The sequence below is a fragment of the Phycodurus eques genome, chromosome 16, assembly GCF_024500275.1.
Source record: "Phycodurus eques isolate BA_2022a chromosome 16, UOR_Pequ_1.1, whole genome shotgun sequence".
Classification (NCBI taxonomy): domain Eukaryota; kingdom Metazoa; phylum Chordata; class Actinopteri; order Syngnathiformes; family Syngnathidae; genus Phycodurus; species Phycodurus eques.
In genome coordinates this window covers 19,331,212-19,358,031 of record NC_084540.1, presented here as the reverse complement: position 1 = coordinate 19,358,031, position 26,820 = coordinate 19,331,212, and the positions used below count along the sequence as shown (strand labels likewise).

The window sequence follows — 26,820 nt, the reverse complement described above, 5'->3', positions numbered from 1 at the left end:
CTGATGTTTCATAAAGTGAATTATACATCGCTGCAAGAATAGTTTTTTTTGTTGTTGTTTGTTTTTTTAGCGAAAGGTGTATTATTATTAGGCCCTGCAGTGAAAAGCACCTGTAAATCAACGTCGACGTTCACAAGCAGGAAATCCCGCCCCCTTTGCCCCTCGATCTCTATTTCTATTGGTCCTCCGGTTGAGTGACGTCGCCGGCATGCAGCAGGTAGTCCGTCGTCGTCGGCGGGGCTCGACGGTAAACCTACTCGACCAACAACGCACACAGAGCTATGCGGTCGAATGAGGGGACAAACTGGGGGAATTGCCCGCTTTAACCTCGCTTCAGCCCCGAGGAACGTTCCGCGAAGGATTGGAGCCTCTTTAACCGCATCGAGGAGGACGTTAGCGGGCTCGGAAGCGACCCGGGGTTTGGATATTTCCCTGATTTAATCCCTCGGTCACATCCGTATTCCCAGCCGTCATTCGGGATTGGAGTGACAATGCTTGTTTAAATATTTTCTACCCGCTTTTAGAGGCCTTTTTTTGTGCTAGTACCGCATTGTATATTTTAAAGATTAATAACCCCGCCATGGTGGACTCCATGAGGAAGACTTTTGTAGTCCCCGAAATCAAGCCATTGGATTTGTACGACAGCACTAAAGCCAAAATATGCTCCAGTGTCGCCTGGTTGTTGGCGAGGTCCTACGGCAGTGCAGGTAGGTTCACAGGCCCCGCGGACGATGCTTGCAGCTTTAAAGCCTTTATTTATCTCGCCCCGTGTTTGTAAAGTGTGGTTTTTAGCGTGTTGGAAAAACGTTTTAATGTCCCACTCAGCGGTTTTTGGAGCACAAAGAGGCGCACATGAAAGGGCTGAGAGCACGCTGTGCACAGGCAGGACTCTGACACATTTGTTCTCATTCAATGGCTGGCTACTCAGCTTTAAAAAAAATATATATTTGTATATATGTATATTATTATTTATTTTTTTTGGAAGGTGTATTCGTGTCAGAAACAAGCCTCTCTGTCCGTTCTATGTCGCTCGTAGCCTTCAATCCATCAGAATCACTCTTTTATACGCTGTGAAATCCTTTTTGACATGCCACATTGGGCGTGGATAATGTGCTGCCTCTCAGGGGTGACAGGCCCTGTAACACTTGACTATTGCAGTTAATCAAAAAAAAAAAAAAGTCATCAGGGGAACACTGCTACTGTATAATTGCATGGCCTCAGGCTTTACTATAAACTCACTGATCTATTAAAAAAAATCATGATAAGTGTCAAAATAGACTGTCTTTTACCATTTTTAAACTAAATAGTAAACTCAAAGCTCTGCTAAGTGGCACAAAATAAGATCCTTATCCCTATCCTAACTATCCGTTTCTATGCACTAAATAAAGGAAAATATGCAACAAAAGTTGCTCTTGTACTTGCCTGACCCCACATTTTCACTCAGAATGTGTATCCCCCCACCCCTCCTATACAGTATTAAATGCTATGGGAAGTAGCAAACTGGACAAAGGAATCATAAAACAAGGCTGAACAATCCATTTTATAGATCTGCACTGAATTTTAAACACATGCACTGCCACTTAGTGATGGCAGGCCACTGTGACACTTGGTTCTCACAGTTTATCATTAAAATAAGCATTGCAGTGTCTCAGCAAGGGAACATAGTTACTACTATAACTGCATGACCCCTGGGTATCACTAAAGAACACACCCATCTATGAAACATAATGTGTTAGATATTGTAATTTGTCTAAACTGTAAAGCGTAAGTTCGGTGCTTTGGGAAGAAGTAAACTGCAAAATAAAATAATAAAACAAGGCTGAATGGTCTGCAATATGGTTCAGCACCATCTTTTTTTCACCTTTATATGTACCCAATTAAGAAAACTGTTTATATCCTTGATGGATGACAGGCCCTGTAACACTTGACTCTTGGAGTGCGTCATCAAAATAATCATTGCAGTGGCTCAGCAAGGGAACACAGTAACTGTTGTAATTGCATCACCCCAGGGTTTCATTTGAAAAACACACTTGGGTATCATATGTTGTATATTTACCCTTTCCAAATTGTAAATATAGGGATGTATTATAGACCCTATGGGATGTAATAAACTGGACAGGATGAAAAATGCAATGTCGGTAAATGTTGCAGAATGCTTTTAAAAAAAAAAAAAAAAAAAAAAAAAAAGGAAACAACAGTGGGGGGGGAAACATGCTGTTGCCACTCCTTTATCCAGAGGTGCATGAAATTGTAATTGTTCCTTAATCCATACCACACATCTCTGTCAAGTTTCAGGTAAAACGCCACAAATATTTTCCACTTAATCCAGTTCAGTAACAGCGGCTTGAAAGGCGTGAGAGCAGTGTAGCATGTTATGTACAAAACATAGCTCGCATACACAATTCCAGGGTCCGGATCTCCCAGCAGCAGCTACTTTGTTTGTCCTTCCTAGCCACGCCCTCTGGGTCAAAGTCACTTCCCAGTCCTCCAGCATGCAGGGTAGTGCTTAAAAAATATTGGCTTCAATTGTAGTTTTTCTGTCCGAGTCAACTCCTGCTGCCGTGATGACGACATGACATCTATTCCCAGTGAGAAAAACACAAAGGCATGCTGAGATTGTGGCCAGGGTGTCTGGTGCCGTGCTCGACCACATCCTAATTAGAGTCAAAACACAGAGACGTCCTTATGACAGGACTGTGATAATACCGTCGCCCGCAGATCCTTGTTGTTGGACCTGACAAAATGGGTGTTTCCTGCAGACGTTGTTTGATCCACCCACTGGCACTACGGGTTTCGATTTCCATAATAATCTCATAATTGCTGTATGTGACCCATAGCAATGTGTCTTAATGCTGGGTAGTATATCTGTAAATAGTGCGCTTCGGTTCACTTAAATTAGGAAACTCTCTCTCAAAAAAGGATGGATGACCGTGAACCTGTTTAGGTTTGCGGGAAACTGCATTAGATTGTGCAAGTGTACACAATAAAGTGGCGTGTGAGTTTTAAATAGTATATGTATTGGTTTGGTTGATGTTTGGCTTCTCAGCACTCAGGCAGTGTGTTATTATCCTGACACGGAGCTATGTTTTGCATCAAGGTGAAGGCCGTTGTGATTGTGTGCGAGCAGGGAATTTCGGATCCGGCCTTGATGCCGGGTGATGTGACAGATAAATGACTCGGGACGACTTTCTGGATTTACACTGGAACGAGACCAGAAACTCTTGATTCGCCGGTTCTGGCCAACGTGCGCATTGAAACGTTCATCAGGAAGATTTACATGGCTCATTATTATTTAATAGATTCATGCTAGACGTAAAGAGAAAGTAGCTTGTTTTATTCTGATTACAACCAATTTTTCCCATGGGAAATACTGGAAATGTACTTTTTGCATTCGTAACTGTAATCGAAGTGTAAGTGAACCACTGCATGTTAAATCTTTAAGGTCCTTTTTAATCAATTCTTAGATTTAAAAAAAAATAAAAAAATCTTTGGTGTCCTTTTACCTGGTTTGCAAGATAATCCATTTACATTTTCTGTACCGCTTATACTCACGAGGTATTTGGTTTCAAAATGCCTATAATGCCCCTTTTCAACCCATTCTAGTTGGTCTTTTTCACTTGGCAGTTGAGTCACACAGATTTCTCATTCATATTAGAAATGTAAATAAGCTTTGTGTTGATTGGATCGCTGTATACTGTAATTTTAATATGCCATATGACCACCAGTAGCAGCATACAAATCAAACGTGTATTCGCTTCTGCAACCGACAGCTGTAAACAAGTCGTACTTACCAGATAGGCCAATTTCACCATTCTCCAGGCTGGCTCATTTTTCAGCAGGAGCGCCGGGTCCCAACAAATCGCGACGATCATTGTATCCGCCATCATTTGAGAACGTTATGAGTGACGCAGCGTACTCTTGAGCGTACTCTACTCGTACTCTCAGATTGGCTGTCACGATGTAGCGTCATGCGAATTTTAGTTGAGCGGGCAGGCCAGATACTTGATTAATTTGTCAAAACTACATCACAATGACGCCGATTTCAAATCCTGTCATTTGCAAGCGGTTAGGTGTTCAAAGGCTGTTGTATTCAATCGACAAACCAAATAGATGACAAACTTATACCAGGTCACAGACTCATTTTGACTTATGTGATGCATAAAACAGTAGAAAAAAAAAAAAAAATTCTGGAAAATGACCTTTATTTAAAAAAAATTATAAAAAATACAATGCTCTACTGCATTAATGGCTCGAATTAGAACCTGAGAACGTTAAATGATGTACTTGCCATTAACTTCCATGCAGAGGGAGGATAAGTAGTGTGTATGCCTTTTTGGAAAGTCTCTAACCATTATTACTAAACAAGTGTAGTGTAAATTTCACTTTTAAAAAAAAAAAATATATATTTTTTTTTTAAAAATGGATGTTGACGTATTGTCGCTTTAGCCATGTTGTCCTGAGCAGCCAAAACAGAGACACGTGAGCCACTTTTGTCAATAGCATTCCATCTCAACAAGTTCAATTTCCTGTTCTATTGTTATTACCACACTGGTCCTGGAACCTGTCTGGGGTGCCATTGCAAGAAACACACACAAAATCATTTCCTTAATTTTTTTTCTGAAGTGTGTTTTTTTTTTTTTTTTTTTAAACCTACGGTCTAGCTGTTGGAGTGCTCCAAATTCTCTCAGAATGATTACTCATCCCCTCATCAGCGGTCGCTATGGTGAGTCAGCAGGCGACACGGATCTGAGCAGGATGTTTGTTACCTTGTTACTCCCGTTTACCCTCTAACCCTTTAGTATACTGTACAAGGCTCTCTAGCTGAAGTATACAGTGCAGTGTATTTCATGCTAATGTGCGTCCATCATTGATCTGTATAAAAACGCTAGACACAAACAGAAGCCTTGTTATGAGTTGCCGTGTAACCTGAAGATGCTCCTGTAGGCGAAGATAATGGATACAAAAGCAAACCCCATCATCTCCCATATATTGTGTCACACTGTCTGAACCCTCTTCTCAGGCAAGTGTAATGCAATCATCTTGTCTTCAGTACAGGGTGACGCTCCTGTGCCTTGCTGCCTTTTGATACAATTTAAGGCTCCTCAGCTTCCCTGGTGCATGTGCTTGTGGTGATGTGTCATTAAACGCGTTAGGTTGTGTCGTTCTCGCTGTCAATGCTTCGTGTTGTGGGGATGGATGTTTGTTGACAGCTTTTTAAAATGCGGAAAGACCCCACACATGAAGAGTGCATGTTTACTGATGCTATAGCATGTGGCGAACTCGAGACGATCAACATCACACACCACACACACACAAAGGTATCGCTGCCGACAATTGCGAGTCTCCTATCCTAGACCAGATGTCTGTTGTAGTCCCAAGACTGCCACAGGGCATCCAGACTATTGAATTAAGAAATAGTAGAAGCTAGGCTAACTGGTAAAGACATTACAGGTACTCTTGTCCTTGTCATTTTTATTTTGGTGTGGCATGTTATACAAACACTTAACAACGCAACCAGTTGTGGGTCACAGTGCCACGGTGCGTTATGGAGGACGACTAAACAGGATGCTTTTGAAACAAAATAGAGGAGTGAAAGAAAACACAAATGCGGCATAATGAGAAACAGTTAGTCACCAAGCAGGAATGCATGTGCTGGTGCTTCATTTGGATGTTTGCATGATTTTTGGATGGGGAAATAAGAAGGATTTTCCTCCTATTTAAGCATCCTGCCACATTACGTAGTTCAAGGCATTGTTTCAGCTTGCATTCTGTTAAAGCCAGTTTTATAAATAAAATTCCTCAGTATCAGACATTTTGAGGTTACAAACTCCAACTAACTCCATATTTTTGTCCATTTTGACTTCCAGCGTGTTTCATGTCCAGGTCTCCCAATACTTTTGTGTAGTTGATGCAATGGTGCCAAGCTGGTGCTGATTTTGCGAGCCACGCCGGTGAAAGTTGAGTCTGCCGTCGCCTGATTGTCACTTTTGCGTGTCGACAAGTGTGCTGGTATCTATGACATAGGCAAGCTCAGTCGCTCAATAATGAGCCTGCAGCGACATATGGCCGCTATCATCAAGCGAACAATCAAGTGCCGTGCACTGTTGGGCAATTCTGGTACTGTGGACACTGGACTTTTAATAGCCTGATCGATTTTTGATGATTGAAAACCGGACAACAGCTTGAGTGGCATTGGTTGTCATGTTGTGACATGGTGTCAGATGACATCTATCCAGCTCCTCTTTCACCGGCCGAATAAGTTGTCATTTGCATCCTACTTTGCCTTCTGGACAAGTTTTTTTTTTTGTTTTGTTTTGTTTTTTTGTTTCTCAGCATTTGCAGAGGTAATGTGGACACTGCATTTTGGAACACAACAACACAGCGGGCCATGTGACTCCCAACTTGACTATTCACAGTGTGAGTTGACACGCAGAGAGGCTCTGCATGGCCGTTGTTTGAATGGCGAAGCGGAGTGTTTTGTTGTCGCGATACCATGCAGATCTGTTGCGTGACTTACGGTTACATGACATTACACAGCGACACCTCCCATTGTTTACATGGTTAGGTGTAATCTAGAGCACCCAGATGCACTTTCAGTTTACCCGTGTCTTTTTAACTCATTCACTGCCGTTGACTGCTGTTGAATTCAAATATCCATGTTTACATGGAAGACTGGCAGTGTGGCCTGCTGCTGGGACACTGTGGAGACAAAAGTATTGGGACACCCACAGTAGGCGAATATAGAAGAGTATGTGAGGTCATTGCCCAGTTTTCTAGCACAAGAAGCTTTCACATCTGTCACTCACATTCTAGTTTATCCCAAAGGTGTTCTTCCACATTAAGGCATGCGTTTATGGACCCTGAGAAGTGTGGAAAGAATTTTCCCAAATGTCAATAACTATGATTTAGGTGTGAACTAAAGGGTGTAGCCCAAACCCTGATTGATTATTTAGTAATGAATAGAGAGGTCCATTTAGTGTATTTCAGCTTTAATTCCCAAGACTCTTTGTACGTACAGGTAGTAGTCTGATCCGCAATGTGTTTTTGCATCTTTGAGTTTGCTTCTGGTTTAGCCTGCATGTGGTGAAACCAGTTTAAAAGTGGGCGAGTCAGATGTGTGTTTGTGTGTTTTCAGTAATCTGTTTGCAGGAAAACCAGTCGGAGCAGATATAATGAAGGTATCCTCAGCGAGCCTGTCATAATGTATGACAATGTACACTTTATCTGAGACGACGCACTGTGTTAGGTTTCTCCTGTACATTCGATAGTTTACAAAAAGCTGCACGTTTTGATGAGTTCTAAGCGTCCTGCCAGTTTGAGATGTCTGAATTAGTTAATCTGAAGTTTTGTCTGAGGGAAGAAATGAGTAAGAAAGCTTCTAATTAGGTGCGATACACGCACAGCGAGAATCTTGACAAATTTGAGCCTTTCCTCCCTTCTAATTAAAGTCTGCAAATGCCAGATTCTCAGATGGCTATGAGGATATCTTGACCAATTACCCTTTGGTGTGGGGTTCCTTAGGAATTAGTTTTTCTTTTTTTTTTTCTTTTCTTCCCTGATCTACTCGGACAACGATCGGGAAAGGCAGTTGTAAATATTAAACCTGGTCAACTCCGAATTCGTCCAAGCTGCGGTATCCGTGATTGTGACGTGAAATGGAAGAGTAGCCAGTTAGGAAATAGACCTTAAGATCATGCTGTTGCCAGAAACAAAAAGAGGAGGAACTGGTTGCGTGGAATATTTGGATAAAGTGTCTCACAAATCATTCATCAGATTTTGCAACCGCTCTGTAGTTATGATATAAACCAACAGTTAGCCTAATTTCTTCTTCTACTACTACTCTTTTTTTATTTTATCCATCCATTTTCTTAACCGCTTATCCTGAAGCGGGTCGCGGGAGTGCTGGAGCCTGTCCCAGCTAACGTTTTTTCTTTATTTATTATTATTTTTTATTTCCTGGCAGTCTCTTACAGGTCAGTCTTGGTATTACGTCAGGCATCTTGTTTGGGAAAGAAGACCTGCAATTTTCAGTGGAAATATCGTTATTTGTTTGGTGTTGGTCATCTCAATTTCACTACACACTAAGAGCAGTAAGCACACAGGATGAGTTTTTCCTCGTCATGTGTGGCGTCCATCACCTTCGTTTAGGATGTTAAAAAACCCTGCCTAAGGCACATCTCCAAGCTCTTCGTGTCCTAGTGACCTTGATAGTTTCACTGCTGTGCTCTTCCAAGGATTTGAGCTCACCAGTCGTCTAAATCCCCTGAACCCAGTAAGGTGCATGTTTTGATGACATCCCTACAACACACTGTAGTGCCTCTCTATATGCACTGTTTAACTCAATGTTTTTGTCTCCCGGTAGAAAATGTCCCCGCAGAGCTACGAGACCCCTTTTACTGTGACCAGTATGAGCAGGAGCACCTCAAACCGCCCGTCACGCGCCTCCTGCAGTCGTCTGAGCTTTACTGCCGCACCTACAGCCTCCTGTTGCTGGGCGCTGGTCACACTGAGGCGCAGCCCAAAGACAACGCTGCCCTGCTGGAGCTACTCGCCGACCGAGGCCTGGTGACCAAAGAGCCCGACTCACAAGTGACCGACGCAAACCTGCGACATAAGCCCATCAAAATGGTAACGTTTTTTTTTTTTTTTTTTTTTATGGAATATGATGCAAAGTGATGAACATAGTTTTCTGAGGCATACTCTTGAAACAACTGTCATTAGGTGGTTTAGGTTTACCTCACTTAAGGAGAAAGGGTTTCAGGATAGAGCCCTGTGGGACTCCTCATGCTCACTTTTCTCTCATGTGAATACTTGGTGATATATCACATAATGCCAGGCATTTCTGATAATGCTCTAATTTATATTTCTAATTTATGCCTCGTGTATCATAATTATTAGGTGACCAAAATATTACAATCAAAACTAAAATCCCTGCTTCACCTCTTGGAATTGCTGTTTATTATTATTCGACGAATGAATTGCAATTTTGAAGCCCTGAGCATGCACGAAAACTCACCAATTTTTGGAAGCGCATGCATTCTGCTGAAAATTTATGTATTTAAGAGTCCCGAACACAACACGGGCAGACTAGACAATTGTGCGGTGCTTGGTTGCCAAGCTATATCGCCAAAGCCATTAAATGTTGGTGGAGCATGGCGTCAAAGTCGAGGATTTGGCATAAAAACTAAATTAAAGGGCTGGTTCATCGCTGCTTTCAGCTTTAATTTAATTTTATATATTTTTATAAAGGCATTCTAATACCTATCTTGTGCTGGATCTTATTAAAGTACTCAGGTGTACCAAATGAAGTGGTCAGTGGGGATAAGCTTCTGTATCAGGCTGACCACTTGACTACCTACTGGTCCAACTGGTCGTGTGGGCTGTTGAATTTGGGTTGTTTATGCTTTGATTCGTGGGATTAAAGAACCTCCTGAAAGACCCCTGTTTATTCGTCCGTGCGCCCCTCCTTTACATTACCCCCTCCTACTCATTCTGCTTATCCCAGAGGATGAGAGGAGCCAGCTGCCAGCACGACGACAGCCACAAGCCTCTTTCGCCCACAGTAAAAGCGAATCCTCCACCATTATGCCATCCTGCTTGTTTAACCAAAACCTATCGATGTGTGTTCATACTTCCCACAAAGGCATAATATTCCCACTTGTGTAAGAGGGGTCATGGTTGTATTCCAGTGTGTGTAGAGGGTGCTACAATGGATGCTCCCTAACAGCACAATAGCCGAACAGTTCTAGTGAAACTCAGGATTGTGTGTCGCAAGCACACCCTGGGCTAGGTCTTGTAAGTCTCGTCAAGAGAAACTGGTTTGTCCTCGTCCCCTTTTTAGACAATGAACCTGTCTCTGTCCCTCACTCCCACTCGATCACATGGCCGTTAAAAACCAGCGTCTTGATGCTTCGCCTACAATTAAGTTGTCTGAAAGAGAGTGTTTTCCTGGTAATTTGGTCTCATGTGACCTCTCAACATCTCTGTTCCTCAGCCGGGACCTGATTTTAAGATACCATATAGACCAGTGGTGGGCAAACGTTTGTGCTGAAGAGCCCAAATTGATTTTTAGAACCGACAGATCGGCCTGAAAACAATTATTTATAGCGATAAATACATAATAAATATTAAATGATGAATTTGAATTAACCAGTTGAAGGAAAAAAAATGCATAATTGCTGCAACGAATATTACAGGTCTCTTGATAATGTAAATGCTTGCGACTCAACCACGTATTGATGAATTAATCAGTGCCACCCCTGAATCTTAACTTGTCTTGGGACAGTTTCAACCCTCTGGGGACAGCCCCTTCCAGCATGACTGTGTCCTAATGCACAAAACAATGTCTCGAAAGGCATGTTTGGATGGGTTTGGTGAGGAAGAATTTGACCTCATACCCCTTCAAAGACGTTTTTAACGACCGATTTGTTTTTTGACAGACATACACACCAGATCGGATGTTGGTCATATATGGCCCTGTGGTCACAAACTGTTTTGTTTCACTGTGCGTTGTGTGACACTTTGACATTCATGGTGGAAAATCCACATTTTCACAGCGCTCATTGAAATCAGGTTTTGAAAGAGGCAGGAATTAGGGCACAGCGTAATACTTTGGAAGCTAATCCAGATCCAACATTTGGCCGTAAATCATACGCCTCCAAGGCACAAACATCAAAGAGTGATGTCATGGCTGTCCAGTCTGAAAGAGGTGTTAGGTTTAGGGTTACACGGTATATCGGTACATACTTTTAGTGCAGGTCCGTCTGTGCAGTTTGGCAAAAAAATAAGCATTGTGTGCTTGCTTCAAGCAGTTTATTAATCGTCACTCCTGTAAAATATGTACAGTATTTGTACGTGGAAAGAACAAAAGCCAGATGAGCTCGATGCGGTACACTAGCGTACTTTATTCAGTCTCCAGGGCCTCCCACAGTCCATTATGGCAGTTAGATGCTTTATTTGTAATGTTACAGAATTGTTGTAAACTAAAACATTATTTTGGGGAAATGAGAAACCAGAGGGAGCTCGTTTTAGTAATGTTTTGTACAGTAGTGTAAAGGAGGAGGTTCCTTTTATGCATGGTGTTGCTGTAATAATTACGTTGTGTTGCTTGCGTGCCTCTGATCCAAATCCTGACCACTAAACACTTTTTTTTTTTTGGCTGCTACTGTCCATGCTGCATTTTTTTTTTTTTTTTTTTTTTCTTTTCTTTTTTTCCCCCACCCCGCTGCATCAGCCGCGACTGCGTCCGTCCTGAGCCAGTCTGCCCCTTGTTGGTAGCCAAGGAAAGTGGGTCACGTTGCAGCCGCATTGAAGGATGCAGCCTCAGCGGTGGTCTTGGCCGCTAAACGGCTTTGGAGAGGCCGCAATCTGCCGTAGATGAAGGCTTTGCATCAAGTGTATCACACAATCTCATGAGATGACCTTTTCAGTGAGATGGAGTGCAGTTCTACACCACTGCAAACTAGTGATGCAACGAAATAAAAAAAATCTTGGCCAAAACAGAAAGCCAAAAATGTGGAAACCAAGGCCAAAAACCGAAGCGCTGAAAGAAATTAAATTACAATGCCAATTATTAGTAAAATTGCATCTATGGCTATGACTGCAGATTTACCAACCTATAGAAATTCACTTCCAGAATAATTTTGAGTGAATTTCCATATTATTAAAATTAAGTCAAGAACAATACCGCGAGACAGTAATTGCAGTATAATATGTAATAGGATAAAAATAATTCCGCATACTGTTCAATTGCACAACATAAGCACTACTCTACAATTGTAATCGTTAAATATGGCTTCAGTATTTGTAATTTTAGTGTATTTATTGCAACAACCTTGTAATGGAGGATGAGTTGCACCCAAATGTCTTTTCCTGCATACTATTTTTGTATTTCCTGTATCCACTGTTTCTGGAAACAAATGCAAATTTACCTATTGTGGGAAATAAAGGTTATCTTATAAATATTTACTATTAAACTCATAGGCCCCTTTTCTCATCTGATGTAGCGGTGAGTGGTGACGTACTAATTAATTTAAAAAAAATTCGGGTTTCGGTCCTTTTGCGGCTGTGCAGCGTTATTGCGTATTATTTTATCCCCAGACACTTATTAATTTGGGGAATTTTGGGAAAAAATATTTGGAGACCAAATATTTGGTGCATCACTACTGCAAACCACAGCAAAAGACATTTTTAGATGGAAACCTCTCCGACAGTGTCAATCAAGACTTATCTTTGTAAGATCCGTGAGAAACAAAGTTGTAGCATCAGGAGCAAGCGCCACATATCTGTTGTTTATAAAGCGATACGCCGTGCGATATGATCATAGTAGGACAAAAGACAAATCGTCACGGCTCACTGAAACCGCACAAATTGTTCCTTCTCTTATCAAACATTAAGCCATAACTTTCAACAGAACAATTGTTTAACTCAACACTATAATAACTAACTATTTTGGAGGACACTAAATGCAGGCCGGCATATAATCATCTCAAATGTTCATGTGCGGGTCTGATTACTTACACTAGTTTTAACTTTAAAACTAGTGTAGCGTCAACAAGGTTTTAGTTTGTCTCGAACTTGTTTTATTTCTTTTAACCTTGCTTACTACTATGTAAATCCACTGCAATTATATTGAAGAGTTATTAATTGCCTGTTTTGATAAGATACTGTATTAAAAGGTCGACCAAAACAATGAGTTTGAGAGTGCGCGCTATCCTGCCCCTTTGGTAGTGATGGAGTGTGTAACTCCTCCGATTGAGGATAAAGATTAGAGGTAATCTGCCACTAGACTGAACGTCATGACCCGTGATTGGATGACACAGCAGACTGACGCTCATGGGTCTGCCTACCAACATCAAATTGATTTGCTTCATTTTAATTTGCAGTGTGAGAGAAGCCGAGTGAGTCATCTGCTGTGTTTTTAAAAAAAAAATTATTGGCTATTTAATCACACTGCAGTGTTGGCAAGGATGAAAATCACCTTAATTGATTAATTAATCAATAAGAATTTAGCCTAGTTTCCTCAATCTTGATTGAATGTGTTTTGGACAGAGTTTTACTGTTTAACTTTTACTCCAGTTTACTCTTACTAGTGAATGTTTTTACTTTGTTTCCTTATCATCGGTGCTATGTTGTCTATTAGCATTGCTGGAAGAGTTGTTTTATAACACCGTTGGCATCTGCTATAGTTTCCCATTGTTGATATAGCTCACTTTCCTTACCGTTGTTGGTATGAAATAATTTTATTTTTTCCAATTAAACATTTATTTATAGTACATGAAAAATAAAGCTACATGTGAAATACAGTAAATACAAATACTAATTTATATAAAACAAAAATAAAGGTACATGTTAATTTATTTTAGTAATATTTTTATTTTAAAATGAACAGTACAACAAACAATAAAATAAAGTTGAATGTATATCTAAAATTTTTTATTTTAAAAATATATTTTATTGTATTTACAATAAACAAATTAACCAAATATTTAATAAATTTAATTAAATAAATGTTAACTGTATAAGTAAAATTGTTTATTTATAAATATTATTAGCTACAATAAATAAACACCATGTTAAATGATTTTTTTTTTTATAGACCAATTTTAGGTGGAAGAGAGAGTCTAAAATTGTGCAACAACTATTTCAGGACTCTTGATAATGGTGGGCCGTATCAAAGAATGCATAATACTTTGCCCTCTCCTGTGTTATGCCCGTGTGTCCAAATACAGTGCTTGTGCTAACCATTCATTCGTAACCCTGCGCACACAACTTAAATAACGCACTGTACATGTGCCCTCCTGGACAAAATCCCCCTTCTGGGCCCCAGATCTGCCTGATCCCTGTTTGTTTCCCCCTCAGTGGGCACTAGCAGGGGTTGTGCAGTGTTGGGGGGGTGTTGTTAAGTCATATTTCAGACATAATCATACTCATCATAATCTCGCTTAATGAGCCAAAAAAAGAGGCCCTGGTGTTATTTGTTTGCTTCTGTTACTGCAACAGTTTTCCATGCATATTTTCCAAATTGCTCTGTTGATGAGGCTAATGGAGGGAGAACTAATGCCACCGGGGTCACCAAGGAAGTGATATTTGTGAGCCAGGAGCATGGAGCTCTTTGCTTGCAGAGGCCAAGGCTTGTGTTGAGATGCATTGTGGGTCAGCTGGCTGGTTGTCATGGTGATCTGGCAGCCTCTGCCTCGTGCATTCTAGAGTGTCTCCCCTCTCCCTTCTCATTAGGGAGACTGGACCGACCTGCTCAGCAGCGGGGGGATTCTACCAACAAACACCCCCCCACCCTTTCATTTTGCACTTTTGCTCATGAATTACTCCTCTGATTAATTACCGTGCATCCACTCGCCAGTCTGTTTTGTTTATTTCTGCTTTCATCTCCTGTTGCCAAGTCTGCTGGGCGGGGAATCACAAAAGGTGTTGCAATGTTTTTTTGTTTCCCCCCGTTCCCCACCAGGTAGTCTCACTGACATCATCCAGAGATCATACAGTCCACTTGATTTTAGTAGGAGTTTATTTTGTTTCTTGAAAAGATGTTTTTCTTGTATTTTTCTTTTTCTCGCAAAAATCTGTTTTTTAATGGAATTTATTTTTCAGAAAGTCCTTATTTTTTATTCTGGTAAAATTCTGACTATAGATCTACATATTATTCTTAAGTGTCATTTGTTAAATTATTACTTAATTCTCATCACGACTTTTTCCTCATGAATTAAAAAATAAATTCTTACTTTCGTCATCTAACATTGCAATTCTTTTTAATTTTCACTGTAATAATACCAAATTGATAGAACATACAATAGAATATTTTCCCAAACATGTTACTTGCTTGTTGCCACATGAGAATTATACGCAGTAAATATATTTTGATAGTGGAAATGCTTAGAAGGTATCATTCTCTTATTTTGACTTTTTCATTATTTTGTCTTTTTTTTTTCTTGGAAAATAAAATCCCCCCCCACCCCCCCTCTTTACAAATTTTTTGTTGCAGTTTTTTTCCTTTTCAGCAATGGTAAAATTATGCCAATATAGCTACATATACATTTTTATATTAGTCTAACTTTATTTTTGTAAAATTAGCATATTCTTATAATATTAGTTATTTTTTCCCTTTGTTAAATCTAAAATTCTCATCCCTCTTTAGCAACGCCCTAATTAAAATGGTAAAATTATGACAATATAGCATCATATTACTTTTTATTATAACTTTATTCTTTTAAAATAACTGTATTCTAATATTACAGCATTTTCCTCTCATAACTTTTTTTTCTTGTTGCATCTAACATTCTCATAACTAACTTTTTTTTTACCCTGTAATCTTAAAATTTTAGCTATTTTTTTTTTTAACAAAACTTGAATCGGTCAGATGGTTATCTGCTCTGAGAGCAGCCGTTCGTCAGCATCCACTACCCTTTTGCCTTAATTTTGTTGCTGCAGAGCATCATTTCCACAGGAGAGCTAAAAGCTCCCCCACAGACATGGAAGAGGCATTCCTGCCCTTGGCGATCATGTCAGGAAGGGGCAGCGCATCCACACAGCATCGCCCAAAACTGTCAGACAAGCGTTTGCTGGCACGTGACCAGCGAAGGTCAGCATTTTGGCAGACGAGGCTCATGCATGCATGCACGCAGCTGGACCGCCATCATCCCGCTCTCTCCTATCCCCATCCCATGTAGGAATGTCTAGCCTGTAAAGTGGAATTTATGCCGTGTCAAAGGGAACAGGCACTGATTTGTACAGATTAGGCTCAGGACTGAAGAATGGACCCATGACCAGAATGTGCTGTTTGTGAGAATTATTTCGGAGGCTGACGTTGTTGTTAAGGGGGGTCTCCTTGCCATTAAGAATCTGCATGTCCAGAGCAGAACTGGCACAGTTTATAATAACCAATAGTCCAGACATTGTGAAACCTGAGGTGATTTTTTTTTTTTTTTTTTTTTTTTGCTTGCTTCCTTCTTTTTAATCTTAGGGAGGTGGGCAGGGTCCATTTGTTCAATTCAAGAAAACTTTCCCCCTCCTGTCTTCTTTTTTAGAATTCTGATTTTAAACGGTCACTGGCGACAGTAATTATTGTCTAATAGTTATTCCAAGCAGGCAAACTCAAGGCTATAAACAGTTTTTTTTTTTTTTTGGGCACAGAGAAAGAACACCTTAATATTTGAAACATCTGAGTCTGTTTACAGCAAATAAAGCATCGCTTGGTTGCTGTCTCGTGGTGCACAAGAAGCACAATCAATTAACGAGCTAACAGGTTTATAGAGTTAAAACATTCTATCTGAGCTGTCTTTTAATGGGCTGTTGCCAAAAGAGAATTTATGCAGGTATGGGAAAATTCACTTAGTAAGGGGGCGACAAACAACTGTTTAAAGTCTGTGACGTGCAACTGTGAATGCAAACAAGCCTCTGAGTTATGTTTTGCTATACAAAAGAGAGAGCAGGAAGCAGCTGAGGAATGAATGTCAAAACGCAGCTCTCCCACACACACACACACGCATATGTGTAACCATATTGCTGATCCGCTTCCAATGTAATGATTTAACGATAGAACACATACAAGTCCAAAGTTCACACGTTTGAACTGACGTGTTTTCTTGATTCGGACCTTGGCTGTGTTTGTGCTGACTCACATGTGGCTTAGGATGACGCCTACAGGAGGCTCTGTGTAAATTAACATCAACAATGTTCACGGGCTCTTAGTTGTTCAGTGTTTTGTTTTGTTCCGAAAATCCACTGTGGAATTTTTATTTATGTATGCATTTGTTTGTGTATGTGACCCTGTTCCGTCCCACTCCTTGCAGAGTGCTCACCTGGCCGTGATCGACGCCCTGATGGCCGTGGGAGCCTCGGAGACAGTGACTTCGGTGAAAACGGGTGCTGCAAGAGAGCTCCTGGGCGGGGCTTCGCGCTGGGAAGATGCTCTGCTGCACTGGGTTAAAGCGGTGAGTCGGCATATTTCTGTCTACACTACTTGACCGCAACATGAGGTGCATCTGCACAATCTCGAAAAGGCAGGGTGTACACCCGTCTCTTGCCTAAAGTCAGCTGGTATCGGCTCCAGATGACCTATGACTTTAATGAGGACAAGCACTATAGGAAATGGATGTATTGGCTATTGCAGAATTAATGAACTTGTTTTGATGCTTTCAGCTCAACCAGAAGCTGAGGGAATCCACAGAGGGAGCCCAAAGTGAGCAAACACCTCAGGCCATCACAGAGAGTGAGCTCCAACCCCTTCAACCCGCTGTGAGTATTCCACGAGCACGTCTCGCTGTCCCCTGATGGTATATACAAACAAGCTTGTAACTCTGTTTTCGTGTATTTGCGACGTTGCTGGTTCTGCCACATTTGCAAGCTGACAATCTTTTATTTTGCACCAGCGCACATTTCTTTGCTGACACTAAATACTGTAAATCTGAGAGCTGCGTCAACAAGGTCATTTGGAAGAAGCGACACAATCCTTGTTTTTTGTTTCACTGTGACTTCCTTTACTGTCAGGCTTTAAATCTCTCCTTGTGCTCCTGTCCTCAATTTCTCCTCTTTATGGTCTCTGTCTCCTTCCTGTACTTTAACGCCTCTTTGACAGTGTCCTACTCGCTGGTACTGGAAACTAGTTCCTGTAAGTTCCCTTTCTTTGCTCTGTTCCTTTTTCCCCCTCTACCTCCATCCTTCCAGTGTCCTCATCAAATGTAACAGCCAATGTCTGACAGGTTAGGCTGTTTTTTTTTGTTTTTTTTTCTTTGTGTTTTGTTCTTTTGCTACATGTAATTTCAGTTCTGCAAGTGCAGGCTATAACACGGTTGATTAACACGCGAGTGGGTGCATGATGGCCGAGTGCATGCACGGCATGTCTGCACATGTTCCAATGGTAATAACAGCAGTGGTTTGTTTACATGTGGGAATTTGTGCTCACTCCCTTAACTCTTTGCTTTTATCCCATCTTTATTTGCCCTACTTTTTCATACAGAAGCAAGGATTACCATGTATTCACCTGTACTCTATTATACACAATGTAACTCTTTGTTTGGCCTCCACCTCATCTGTTTACAGTCTGTGTCACACTGCACCGACCTACTGTATTTAGTTTTCCACTTGGAACACCAAGTAGAGTACCACTGAACGGGAGATATTGCAGAGAATCAAGCATTCACACATTAACTTTGCATTAAATATGTATAATAACAACAATAAGGATCTTTTTTTCATTTTATTTTTGATGCAAATTGCACAAATTACAGGTGCATCTCAATGAATTAGTAGGAAAGTTCATTTATTTGAGTACAGTGGTGCTTTGAGATACAATTTTTTTTGTTCCGTGACTGCACTTGTATGCAAAACACGTGTATCTCAAGTCATCTTTTTCCATTGAAACTAATGGAAATGCCATTAAGCCTCCCCCACGAGAAAAACTGAATTCTGTTTTTTATTGAGGAAAAATACTGCTCTATACTATTGTTCTTTCACAGCTTTTTCGCCACATTGATTTTTTTTTTTGCTTCAATACAATGGGCATTGTATTTCTCCTTCTAGTGTGTGCACTATGGCCACCTGGGGGCAGTAGAATACAGACATACTGATATATGGAGCTGGTTGCAGCTTCTCAGTAACTACTTTCTGGTAACTCAAGGCACCACTATATGTTATATAGATTCATCAAACATATAGGAAAATACTTTTTGAAAGGCCAATACCTAGTTTCAATAATAATTAAAAAAAGCAGTTTTTAATTTTTTTTTTTATGAAGTGGTGAATTTTGCCCCTTTGGTTAACTGTAGGCTACAATCACCAAAATTATTGTAATTATTTTACTCTGTGTTGTGAATGTATATAATGTATGAATTTCACTTTTTCAATTAAACTACTGAAATTAAGTTTTCCACAATATTGGAATGTATTAAGACGCACCTGTATGGATCAACGCAAAATCATGACAGAAAAGCAATCTAACTTAATTGCTGGAAAATCCTAGCAGATGCCATTCACAAGCACTACGAGGCATATTTGCATGGTATCAGGGTAATTAATAGCTATGATATGCTGTGATGTATTAACCGCAAATTCATTTCTTTATTTGTCATTTTAGTTCAGCGGCATCTTTTTTTTATTATGTGACGTCAATATCTAGTTGTCTCATTGCTTTTCTTTGTGCGTTTCAGCTCCGCTACAGAAAAGATAAAGTTCAGTCCAAACAGAATCCCTTTTTTCCAGTGGTGAATGAAGTCCGAGACCTGTCTAACGGCTGTGCTATCGCCGCTGTCGTACATTACTACTGCCCCGGCCTGCTAAGACTTGAAGGTACCAGCTAGCTGTTAGCCCTTGAACTATGCAGGTGTTTAATGCACGTCTTGTTGTCCTCTCAATATAGACGTTTGCATGAAGGAGACCATGTCGACCGCTGACAGCTTGTACAACTTGCAGTTCATCCGGGAGTTCTGTGACAGCTGTCTAAAGAGCTGCTGCCACTTGGCCCTGGAGGATGTGCTGTACTCACCAGACGAGCTTCGGGTACTGTGACGTTTACCCTCTTGACCAGTAATCACGTGACAAAAAATTGTCCCGCTCAATCGTTCTGTATTTCTTTGTGATTTGTTTAGCTGAACACGCTGAGCTTTTTAGCAGAGCTGCTAAACTGGTTTGAAGTACAAAGGCCAGACTTTGTTCAGCCAGTGGACACATTAGGTAGGTATCAATCATTTACTGATCCTATGGAAATATAACTCAACTAGCTCAATTTAGTTGAGTTAAATATATTTTTATTAAGGGGGTACTTTTTTTACCATGGTACCAACATACGTTTTAAGGTATTGAATGGTGCTTAATGAAATAGTGTGTGCAGCGGCATAAGAATGCAGTACATTGTCATGTTTACAGTTTTATTTGATTGTTGGTCTAGAAGTGTTTTTCATGCCAACATTTACAGTAATTGACTTTACTACTGCGTTAGCTTAGGTTAGTGATTGGCTATGTATGGCCCTTTCTGACTTGTGTACAAATTTGGGATACGCTGCCGCCGTAGGACCAGAAGACTATTTTAAACCGAGTACCCTGTACCTTAAAGTTGATCAAATCCTGCCATGTGTGTTCTTTTGCATTAGAGGGCTCCACACCAACGACGCCTCGCGCTGTGAGTGGCAACAGGTGTGTTACCTCATGAATAAAAACGGAATTCTGTACAGTATCTACTTTGGATGAAGCTCTTTTCGGTATCTGAAGCCTGTTTCTTCTTTACAGCACTTCTCCGTCTGTCTTCAGGAAGCCCTTCCTCCCAATTTCCTCCCCTGCATCAGGTGAGATTATGGCTGTGTTGTTTTACAATGTTTCTCATGGTGCTTGTTTTTTTTACGCTGTATTTTGTGTTGGCTGATGACCATGTGTAGGGCATGAAGTGATTATTGCATTTATGTGGTTTTTGAAAAGTGCTTTAAATTTGGATAAAGCATAAAATTGAGCTAGTTGAGTTAATGGTTTGTGACAGTTATATAAGTGAACATTTTAATTCACAGAATCCACATTTAAAACACTTTTCAAGCACGTTTGTTCATGTCATTATTTCTTTTGACGTTTAATTTAAATAATACCTTTAACTGTCCATTTTTTTGGTACATTTTTATTATTTTTTAAATGGCTGTGTTGCATCAGGAAGGGCATGCAGTGTAAAAACTATGCGTTACTCGCTGTGGCGACTCTTAATGGGACGAGCTGAAAGCCACAGCAACAACTGTTGTGTGTATTTTGAAGAATTATCTTGAAAAGTGCTTCAATTAGGAATTAGGAAACAGTGTATGAACTCTGCATGTTGCCTTTTCATCTGTGTTGTTTCTGTTTGCATGCCTTTACTTTGTGTGTTTTCCACTGTACTTAGGGTCTTTGAATCAGTCTACCTCAATGTCTCATTTAGAAGGAGTTGGAAAGACATGGAGCAAGAAAAGGTGTGTATTCTCGACTAAGTAAACACTGTGCGTTTTAATCGTACTGACTTTCGTCACGTTCTTTTCTGCCTAGCCGCCCCCTGTCAGCGGTATCCTTCAGCATTCCTTTCGGCCTGGACAGTGACGTGGACATTGTGATGGGCAACCCTGTGATAACACGATCAGTGAGCTCGGACCAGCTCAACCCAACGAGCCCGAAGGTGACTCGGTCACACTTCACGCCTCCCGAGCACCCGAGCAAACCGGCTGCTTCTAATGGCGTCCACAGAGCCTCCTGGTCCACCCAGAGTCCCAATCACCCAATATTAGCGGAGAATGGCATCGGTGCGACGGAAACGGGCGAGCTGCCGACCATCGAAGAGGCCCTTCAGATCATTCACAATGAGAGAAAGATGGAGCCTCGCTTACATCCCGACGGCGCTCCCGATGGCTTCTACCTCCACTCTCCGGACGACCCCACCAGTTCAAGACATCACAGAAACTCTGCGCCCGTCAGCTGCTCCGCCCCGACGCACTCAGGAATGATGCACCGGCCTGTGAGAGACTCCAAAGAGCCCACTCGAACCAGAAACACTTCTGAATGCTCGCGTGATGACGACTCGGTCTTAAGAGACGGCAGCGTGGACTCTGATGCATCAGAAGACACGCCCCGGGCCCAGTCCACTCCCAGCACACCCGGAGCGAGCGCCCTCTCGGCTAGACGCAGTAGTAAGGAGGGATCGGACAGCGGCGTGAAGATGACCAGCTTTGCGGAACGCAAAAAGAAACAAGGTGAAGATTCTCGAAAAGCCAGCGACCCCTCTGTTCCCCGCGCGACCACGTGGGACGTGAAGTTTGAAGAAAGCCCCAGCAAGAGCCCTCAGCTCAATAATGAGATGTCAGAGCTCGGGGTTCGTCTCGAGGAGAAGCGGCGGGCTATCGAAGCCCAGAAGAAGCGCATCGAGGCCATCTTTGCGAAGCACCGGCAAAGGCTGGGCAAGAGTGTCTTTCTACAGCTGAAGAAGGAGCAGCATGAGGAGGATGGCGAGGCTGAAGGAGGCCAGTTCAGCACCTCCTCCACCGAGGAAGACCTCGCTCGCTTGACACTGGAGGAACGGCTAGCCAGCATTGAGGATGAAGAGCAGCCCCCCTCTGTGGAGCATGAAAGTCATGTTAAAGGGGGACTTGGCCACACCAAAGAGAAGGCAAGTACGCCTGGTGAAAAAGCGGCAGCACCACTTGGGGACTACAACAACGCTGTATCCAAGCTGACTGCAGCCCTCAGTTCGCTTCAAAGTGACATGCAACGGCTCACCGAGCAGCAGAACCACCTCGTTCAGAAGAAAGCTTCCGGCAACAAATCTTGGGTCAAGACTTCCACCCCGACCCCCTCCCCCGCGCGCCTCTCACGAGAATCCACCCGGGACTTCAATGCGGCCTCCTCGTCGCCATCCCGCAAGCTCACAAACCACATCGCTTCTCCAAAGTCTCCTCAAGCGGTCCATCGTAGAACTCATTCCGTGCCCCCTAAGAGCCCCAAACACGGTCACCCCTCAGAGGGAAGACTCCCGGCCCTGTCGAGGGTCATTAATGCGCCGCAAAGTGTTGACCGCATTCCACACCTTCGGCGTGTGAACCCCTCGCAATATCAAATCCAGACGTCCTCCTCGTTCTCCATCGGTGATTCTGTGAGCTTTGATGAACTTCGCTCTTTGACAGCCACTCCCGTTTCCACAGCGACGCTCACCTCTGCGCCGACGCCCACCCCGACTCACCGTCCTCCCGCGGACGACGCCCTGTCCGAAGCAGGCTCCGTCGACTATGAAAGTATATTCAGCTTGGACATGGAACCGAGGCCCTTGCATGCAAACAGGAAGGAGGGGGCGGCAGGGGGGGGCTCCAGCTCCGGTGCACCGTCGGAGTGCTCCTTTGAGAGCGACGCCCCACCGGCGGCCGTGAACGGCAAACCGAGTAGCCTCATCGAGGTCTCGCTGTCTTCTCTGCAAGGCGATGCAGAAGAGGAGGACCAAATGCCCGATCCTTTCTCCGACCTCGTGAATGACAAGGTCGACCCGGAGGCGAAAGGAGGGGTCGGCTTCTTCTTCAAGGTAGGAGACTGAAACCTGCTTTGCGTAAGGTTAATTACTTGCTGCCAGTTTAAAACTGGTCCTTTTTATTAGGACAAAAAGGAGCGACCGGAGGATGAGATGGCGCAGAGAAGAGCTGCCTTGCTGGAGAAACAGCAGAAGAGAACAGAGGAGATGAAGAGACGCAAGCTGGAGCAGGAAAAAGAATCAAAGTGAGACTTCCTTCGTAGACTCCACACATAATAAAGGCTTTTCGTGTGTTATTTTGATGTTAGTTTTGATTGTATTAATAATAATAGGCTTCAGCTCACCCATGACTCAAAAGAATAGAATGAATTTTCCACATTTAAAACTCTTCAATTACTTTCCATCCCTACCCCAGCAAGCCTCAGTGGATGATCATCGAAGGCTGGGGCAATAAGAGTGACGACAGGCCTCAGACCCCCGGCACCCCTCCAGCGTCGCGCACCCCCCTGGCCGAGGGAACCCCCCAGCGCAGGGGAGACTTCACGCGGCAGGAGTACGAGCGCAGACAGCAGCTGAAGATCATGGAAGACCTGGACAAGGTGCTCAGGCAAAAGCCCACCACGGTGCGCGGTGTCAAGAAGCAGAGACCCAAGACCGTGTTCAGGGACGACTCGGCACTCGCGCATAGCCCAGTCAAGGGTCTTCTGGGTAACTAGACTCTTTAGTATTAAACCGCCATCATATTTCCGTCTGGGTGCTTTACCAATATGCTTGTTCCCCTCTTAGGCAGCAGGTTGAACAAAGTCTACTCCCACTCCACGATGAACTTGTCGTCCATGGCGAATGACTCTGGAGGCTTGACTGTCAGGAAATCTGCCAGGTGACACTTAACACGTGATTCTCAAGTGGAGTTGGTACCTTGACTTGAGAGTTTAATCCTCTCCTTTCCTCCTGCCAGTCGTTCGCACTCTCCCTCCCGCCTCATGTCCCCAGGACGAATGAGTGCTCATAATGGAGACAGGGACTGGGAGAACGGTTCCACGGTTTCATCCTCTGCCTCCATTCCCGAGTACACGGGTAGGACTTGCGCTCCAAACTTTCCAGCCATCAGTCCATTTTCTATAGCTCTTGTCCTGATTGGGTGAACTGGGTGAGAGTACACCCTGGAATGGTGGCCAGCCAATCGCAGGCCAGATTTAGACAAGCAACCATTCACACCTATGGACAATTTTGAGTCTTAAACGAAGCTACAAGTGTGTTTTGGGAATGTGGCAGAAAGCCAATGTACCCAGACAAAACCCATGCAAATATAGAGAGACGCAACTCCAAACTAAAGGCATACAAATGTGATCCAATCTTTTCTGGTGATCAATAATTTATTGATAAAAAAATCTAATTGTGAGATTGATATGAATTTAATCTTAATTTTGGCTTATCATTACAGTCCTATTTGTTAGTTTGAGTCATTCTGTCTGATGCATTCAATAAATCGTGGTTTGGTGTTCGTAGTTTCCCGTGGTACTATCTTAAAGTGACGAGCAGAGCTCGGGGAAAAAAAGCAGCATTAAAAAAAGGTATGTTTTTTTTTGTTTGTTTTTTTCCTTTTCAGGACCAAAGCTGTATAAGGAGCCAAGCTTTAAGTCCAACAAGTTCATCATCCATAATGCTATCTCCCGCTGTTGCCTGGCCGGCAAGGTCAACGAACCCCAGAAAAACAAGATTGTAGAGGTGAGCAATCCACTCACTGTGGCAGAGTCCAACACTGAGGTCCCTCCTAACAAGGTCCAATGTGTTCTTCGCTTGTGTGTGTGTGTGTGTGTGTGTGTGTGTGTGTCCCCTTTCTCCATCCCTTTCCAGGAAATGGAGAAGAGCACAGCCAACCACTTCCTCATCCTCTTCAGGGACTCCAGTTGCCAGTTCCGGGCCGTGTACACCATGAACCCCGAAACGGAGGAGATGTCACGCCTCACCGGCATTGGCCCGCGGGTCATCACGCTGGACATGGTGGAGTCCATCTACAAGTACAGCTCCGACCGCAAGCAGTTCACCGCCATCCCGTCCAAGACCATGTCCATGAGCGTGGACGCCGTCACCATCCCCGGACACTTCTGGCAAAAGCGCCCGGGAACTCCCAAGAAGCTCAGCGCCCCAAAATGAACACGATATTGCTATTCAGGTTTTCTATTCTGGCCAGTTGGGGAAACGTCGTCTTGCTTTTTTTTCTTTTTAAATAGTTTAGCAGCAGACAAACGGAGTGACTGAGGACCATGCAAACAATGAAGGCTATGTGCCAAGAAAACGGATGAATCCTTTTGATTGCTTCCCTTAGAGTTCCTGGATGGACGATTGTACATGGGGGGGAAAAAAAAAAAAAGCCCAGTTCAGTAGCTGTGGGGGATTTTGTGTCTTTCCTCACACTCTGCCTCCTTCATGCCTTTTGCCTTTCCATGGCTCGAGACTCAAGATAGGACAACCTGACTGCCTTGCCTTGGTGCAACAGTATTTAAGCCCAGAGTAGTTCGTTCCCACGCTTCTCATTGCTGCTTCCTTTTTTTTCGCTGCCTTTTTTTTCCTCTCAAGGGCTCGCTCGCTATATTCACAGAGTTCACATCTGGAAAAGACGTCTCTCGTATGAATGTCTGCCACGCACAGCCATGGAAGTGATGCGCGCGTGTGTGTGTGCGAGTGAGATTCCGCCAGCCGTGCACTCGACTCCTTCTGCTGTAAGACATCTGGATGTTAATTTTGCACTCATGTTTGCTGGATGACTTTTCCTCGATTGACACGTGGTGCACTTTTACGGAGAAACACAACTGGAAAGGAAACAATGAAGGAGGGCTACTTTTTGTACTCTGCTAACCAGTGCTGATTTGACACAAAATGAATGCTGATCACTTTCCTTTCGAGAATAATTTGCTTACAAATAAAAGCTGCATATTTCCCTTTTGTAAGAATAAGCTAGTCTGCTGCTTAAGCGTTGGTTAGATGTGCGTTTGGCATCAAATGCGTGTGTGAGAAGAGACTTTTTGTCTCTAGGGATTCTGTTTATTACCATAAATTGATTCCCTTCTTTTTTGTCCAGGCTTCTTGAAGGATTATTCCGCACTGTAGCAGCCCTAAATCTAAGCCACTCAGTCTATTTAGACTCCATGTAAAACTGTGGGAATGTAAAATGGCCACATCTTTACTATTACACTACGTAGTTGCCACGGTAAATTGTCCCCCATTATCTTCCTTCTGCCGCCTCTTTAAAATCACTGGCTGCCTCCAACACGTGTTGATATTAATGACATTTAAATAGGGCTGTAAAGACAGGAAAATAAACAAAAAAGGCAAAAAAACCAAGAATGTGTGCACGTACTATGGATGTGTGTATTTATTTGTTTATCAAGAGTAGTATGTGGTTATGCAGTAACTTTATTTTGATTCTGTGCAATCCTCCCCCTTAAAATCCTTGCCAACCGGGGGTCTATTTATTTAGTTTGCTTTAGAGTTGATGTTTAATTTCAGGTTCTACTGATGTATTTTTGTCGGTTCGGGTAGTATATTTTTTTCTCTTCCCCTCTCCTGTAGTCATAACACTTTTTCTTTATTTTTTTTATTTTTTATTTTTTTTTGTGGGCATCATAAAATCTTTGCCAGTATGTGCGTTTATTTCATTCATCGACTCTCCTTGGCGTCAGGACCAGAATAAAAATCATTTTTAAATCATTGTCACCTTTTGTTGTTTCATGTTCATGTTAGCGTTCTCTTTATTTACTTTTTTTTTTTTTCATTTTTTTTTTTTTTTTTATATTACAGCAGCAGGTTGAGGTGGTTGCCATGTAAATATCAGAGGAAAAACTCCCAATTTTAAT

The 26,820-nt window shown here is 42.4% G+C and overlaps 1 protein-coding gene across 2 annotated transcripts; it reads left to right on the top strand.

The window, feature by feature from the left end:
• The first annotated feature begins 238 nt into the window (after positions 1-238).
• Positions 239-26,676, top strand: camsap3 (calmodulin regulated spectrin-associated protein family, member 3). 2 transcript variants are annotated; one of them, XM_061700289.1, is made up of 17 exons: positions 239-707; positions 8,363-8,628; positions 16,803-16,943; positions 17,152-17,247; positions 19,158-19,296; positions 19,367-19,506; positions 19,596-19,680; positions 20,097-20,139; positions 20,233-20,288; positions 20,864-20,930; positions 21,004-23,017; positions 23,090-23,208; positions 23,379-23,671; positions 23,750-23,843; positions 23,922-24,040; positions 24,573-24,691; positions 24,821-26,676. In XM_061700289.1, exons 1-17 carry the CDS (start codon positions 581-583, stop codon positions 25,118-25,120), a joined length of 4,218 nt encoding a protein of 1,405 aa, XP_061556273.1. In that variant the 5' UTR covers positions 239-580; the 3' UTR covers positions 25,121-26,676. The 2 variants fall into 2 exon arrangements, with proteins under 2 accessions (XP_061556273.1, XP_061556274.1); XM_061700290.1 differs by lacking the exon at positions 239-707 and adding an exon at positions 4,717-4,723.
• The last annotated feature ends 144 nt before the right edge of the window (positions 26,677-26,820 follow it).

Excerpts from the sequence above, each read along its gene's own strand:
- camsap3 (XM_061700289.1), top strand. The coding sequence starts at position 581 with ATGGTGGACTCCATGAGGAAGACTTTTGTAGTCCCCGAAATCAAGCCA. Across the intron at positions 17,248-19,157 it reads TCCAACCCCTTCAACCCGCT|CTCCGCTACAGAAAAGATAA; the intron begins GTGAGTATTCCA and ends TGTGCGTTTCAG. Across the intron at positions 24,692-24,820 it reads AGAAAAACAAGATTGTAGAG|GAAATGGAGAAGAGCACAGC; the intron begins GTGAGCAATCCA and ends ATCCCTTTCCAG.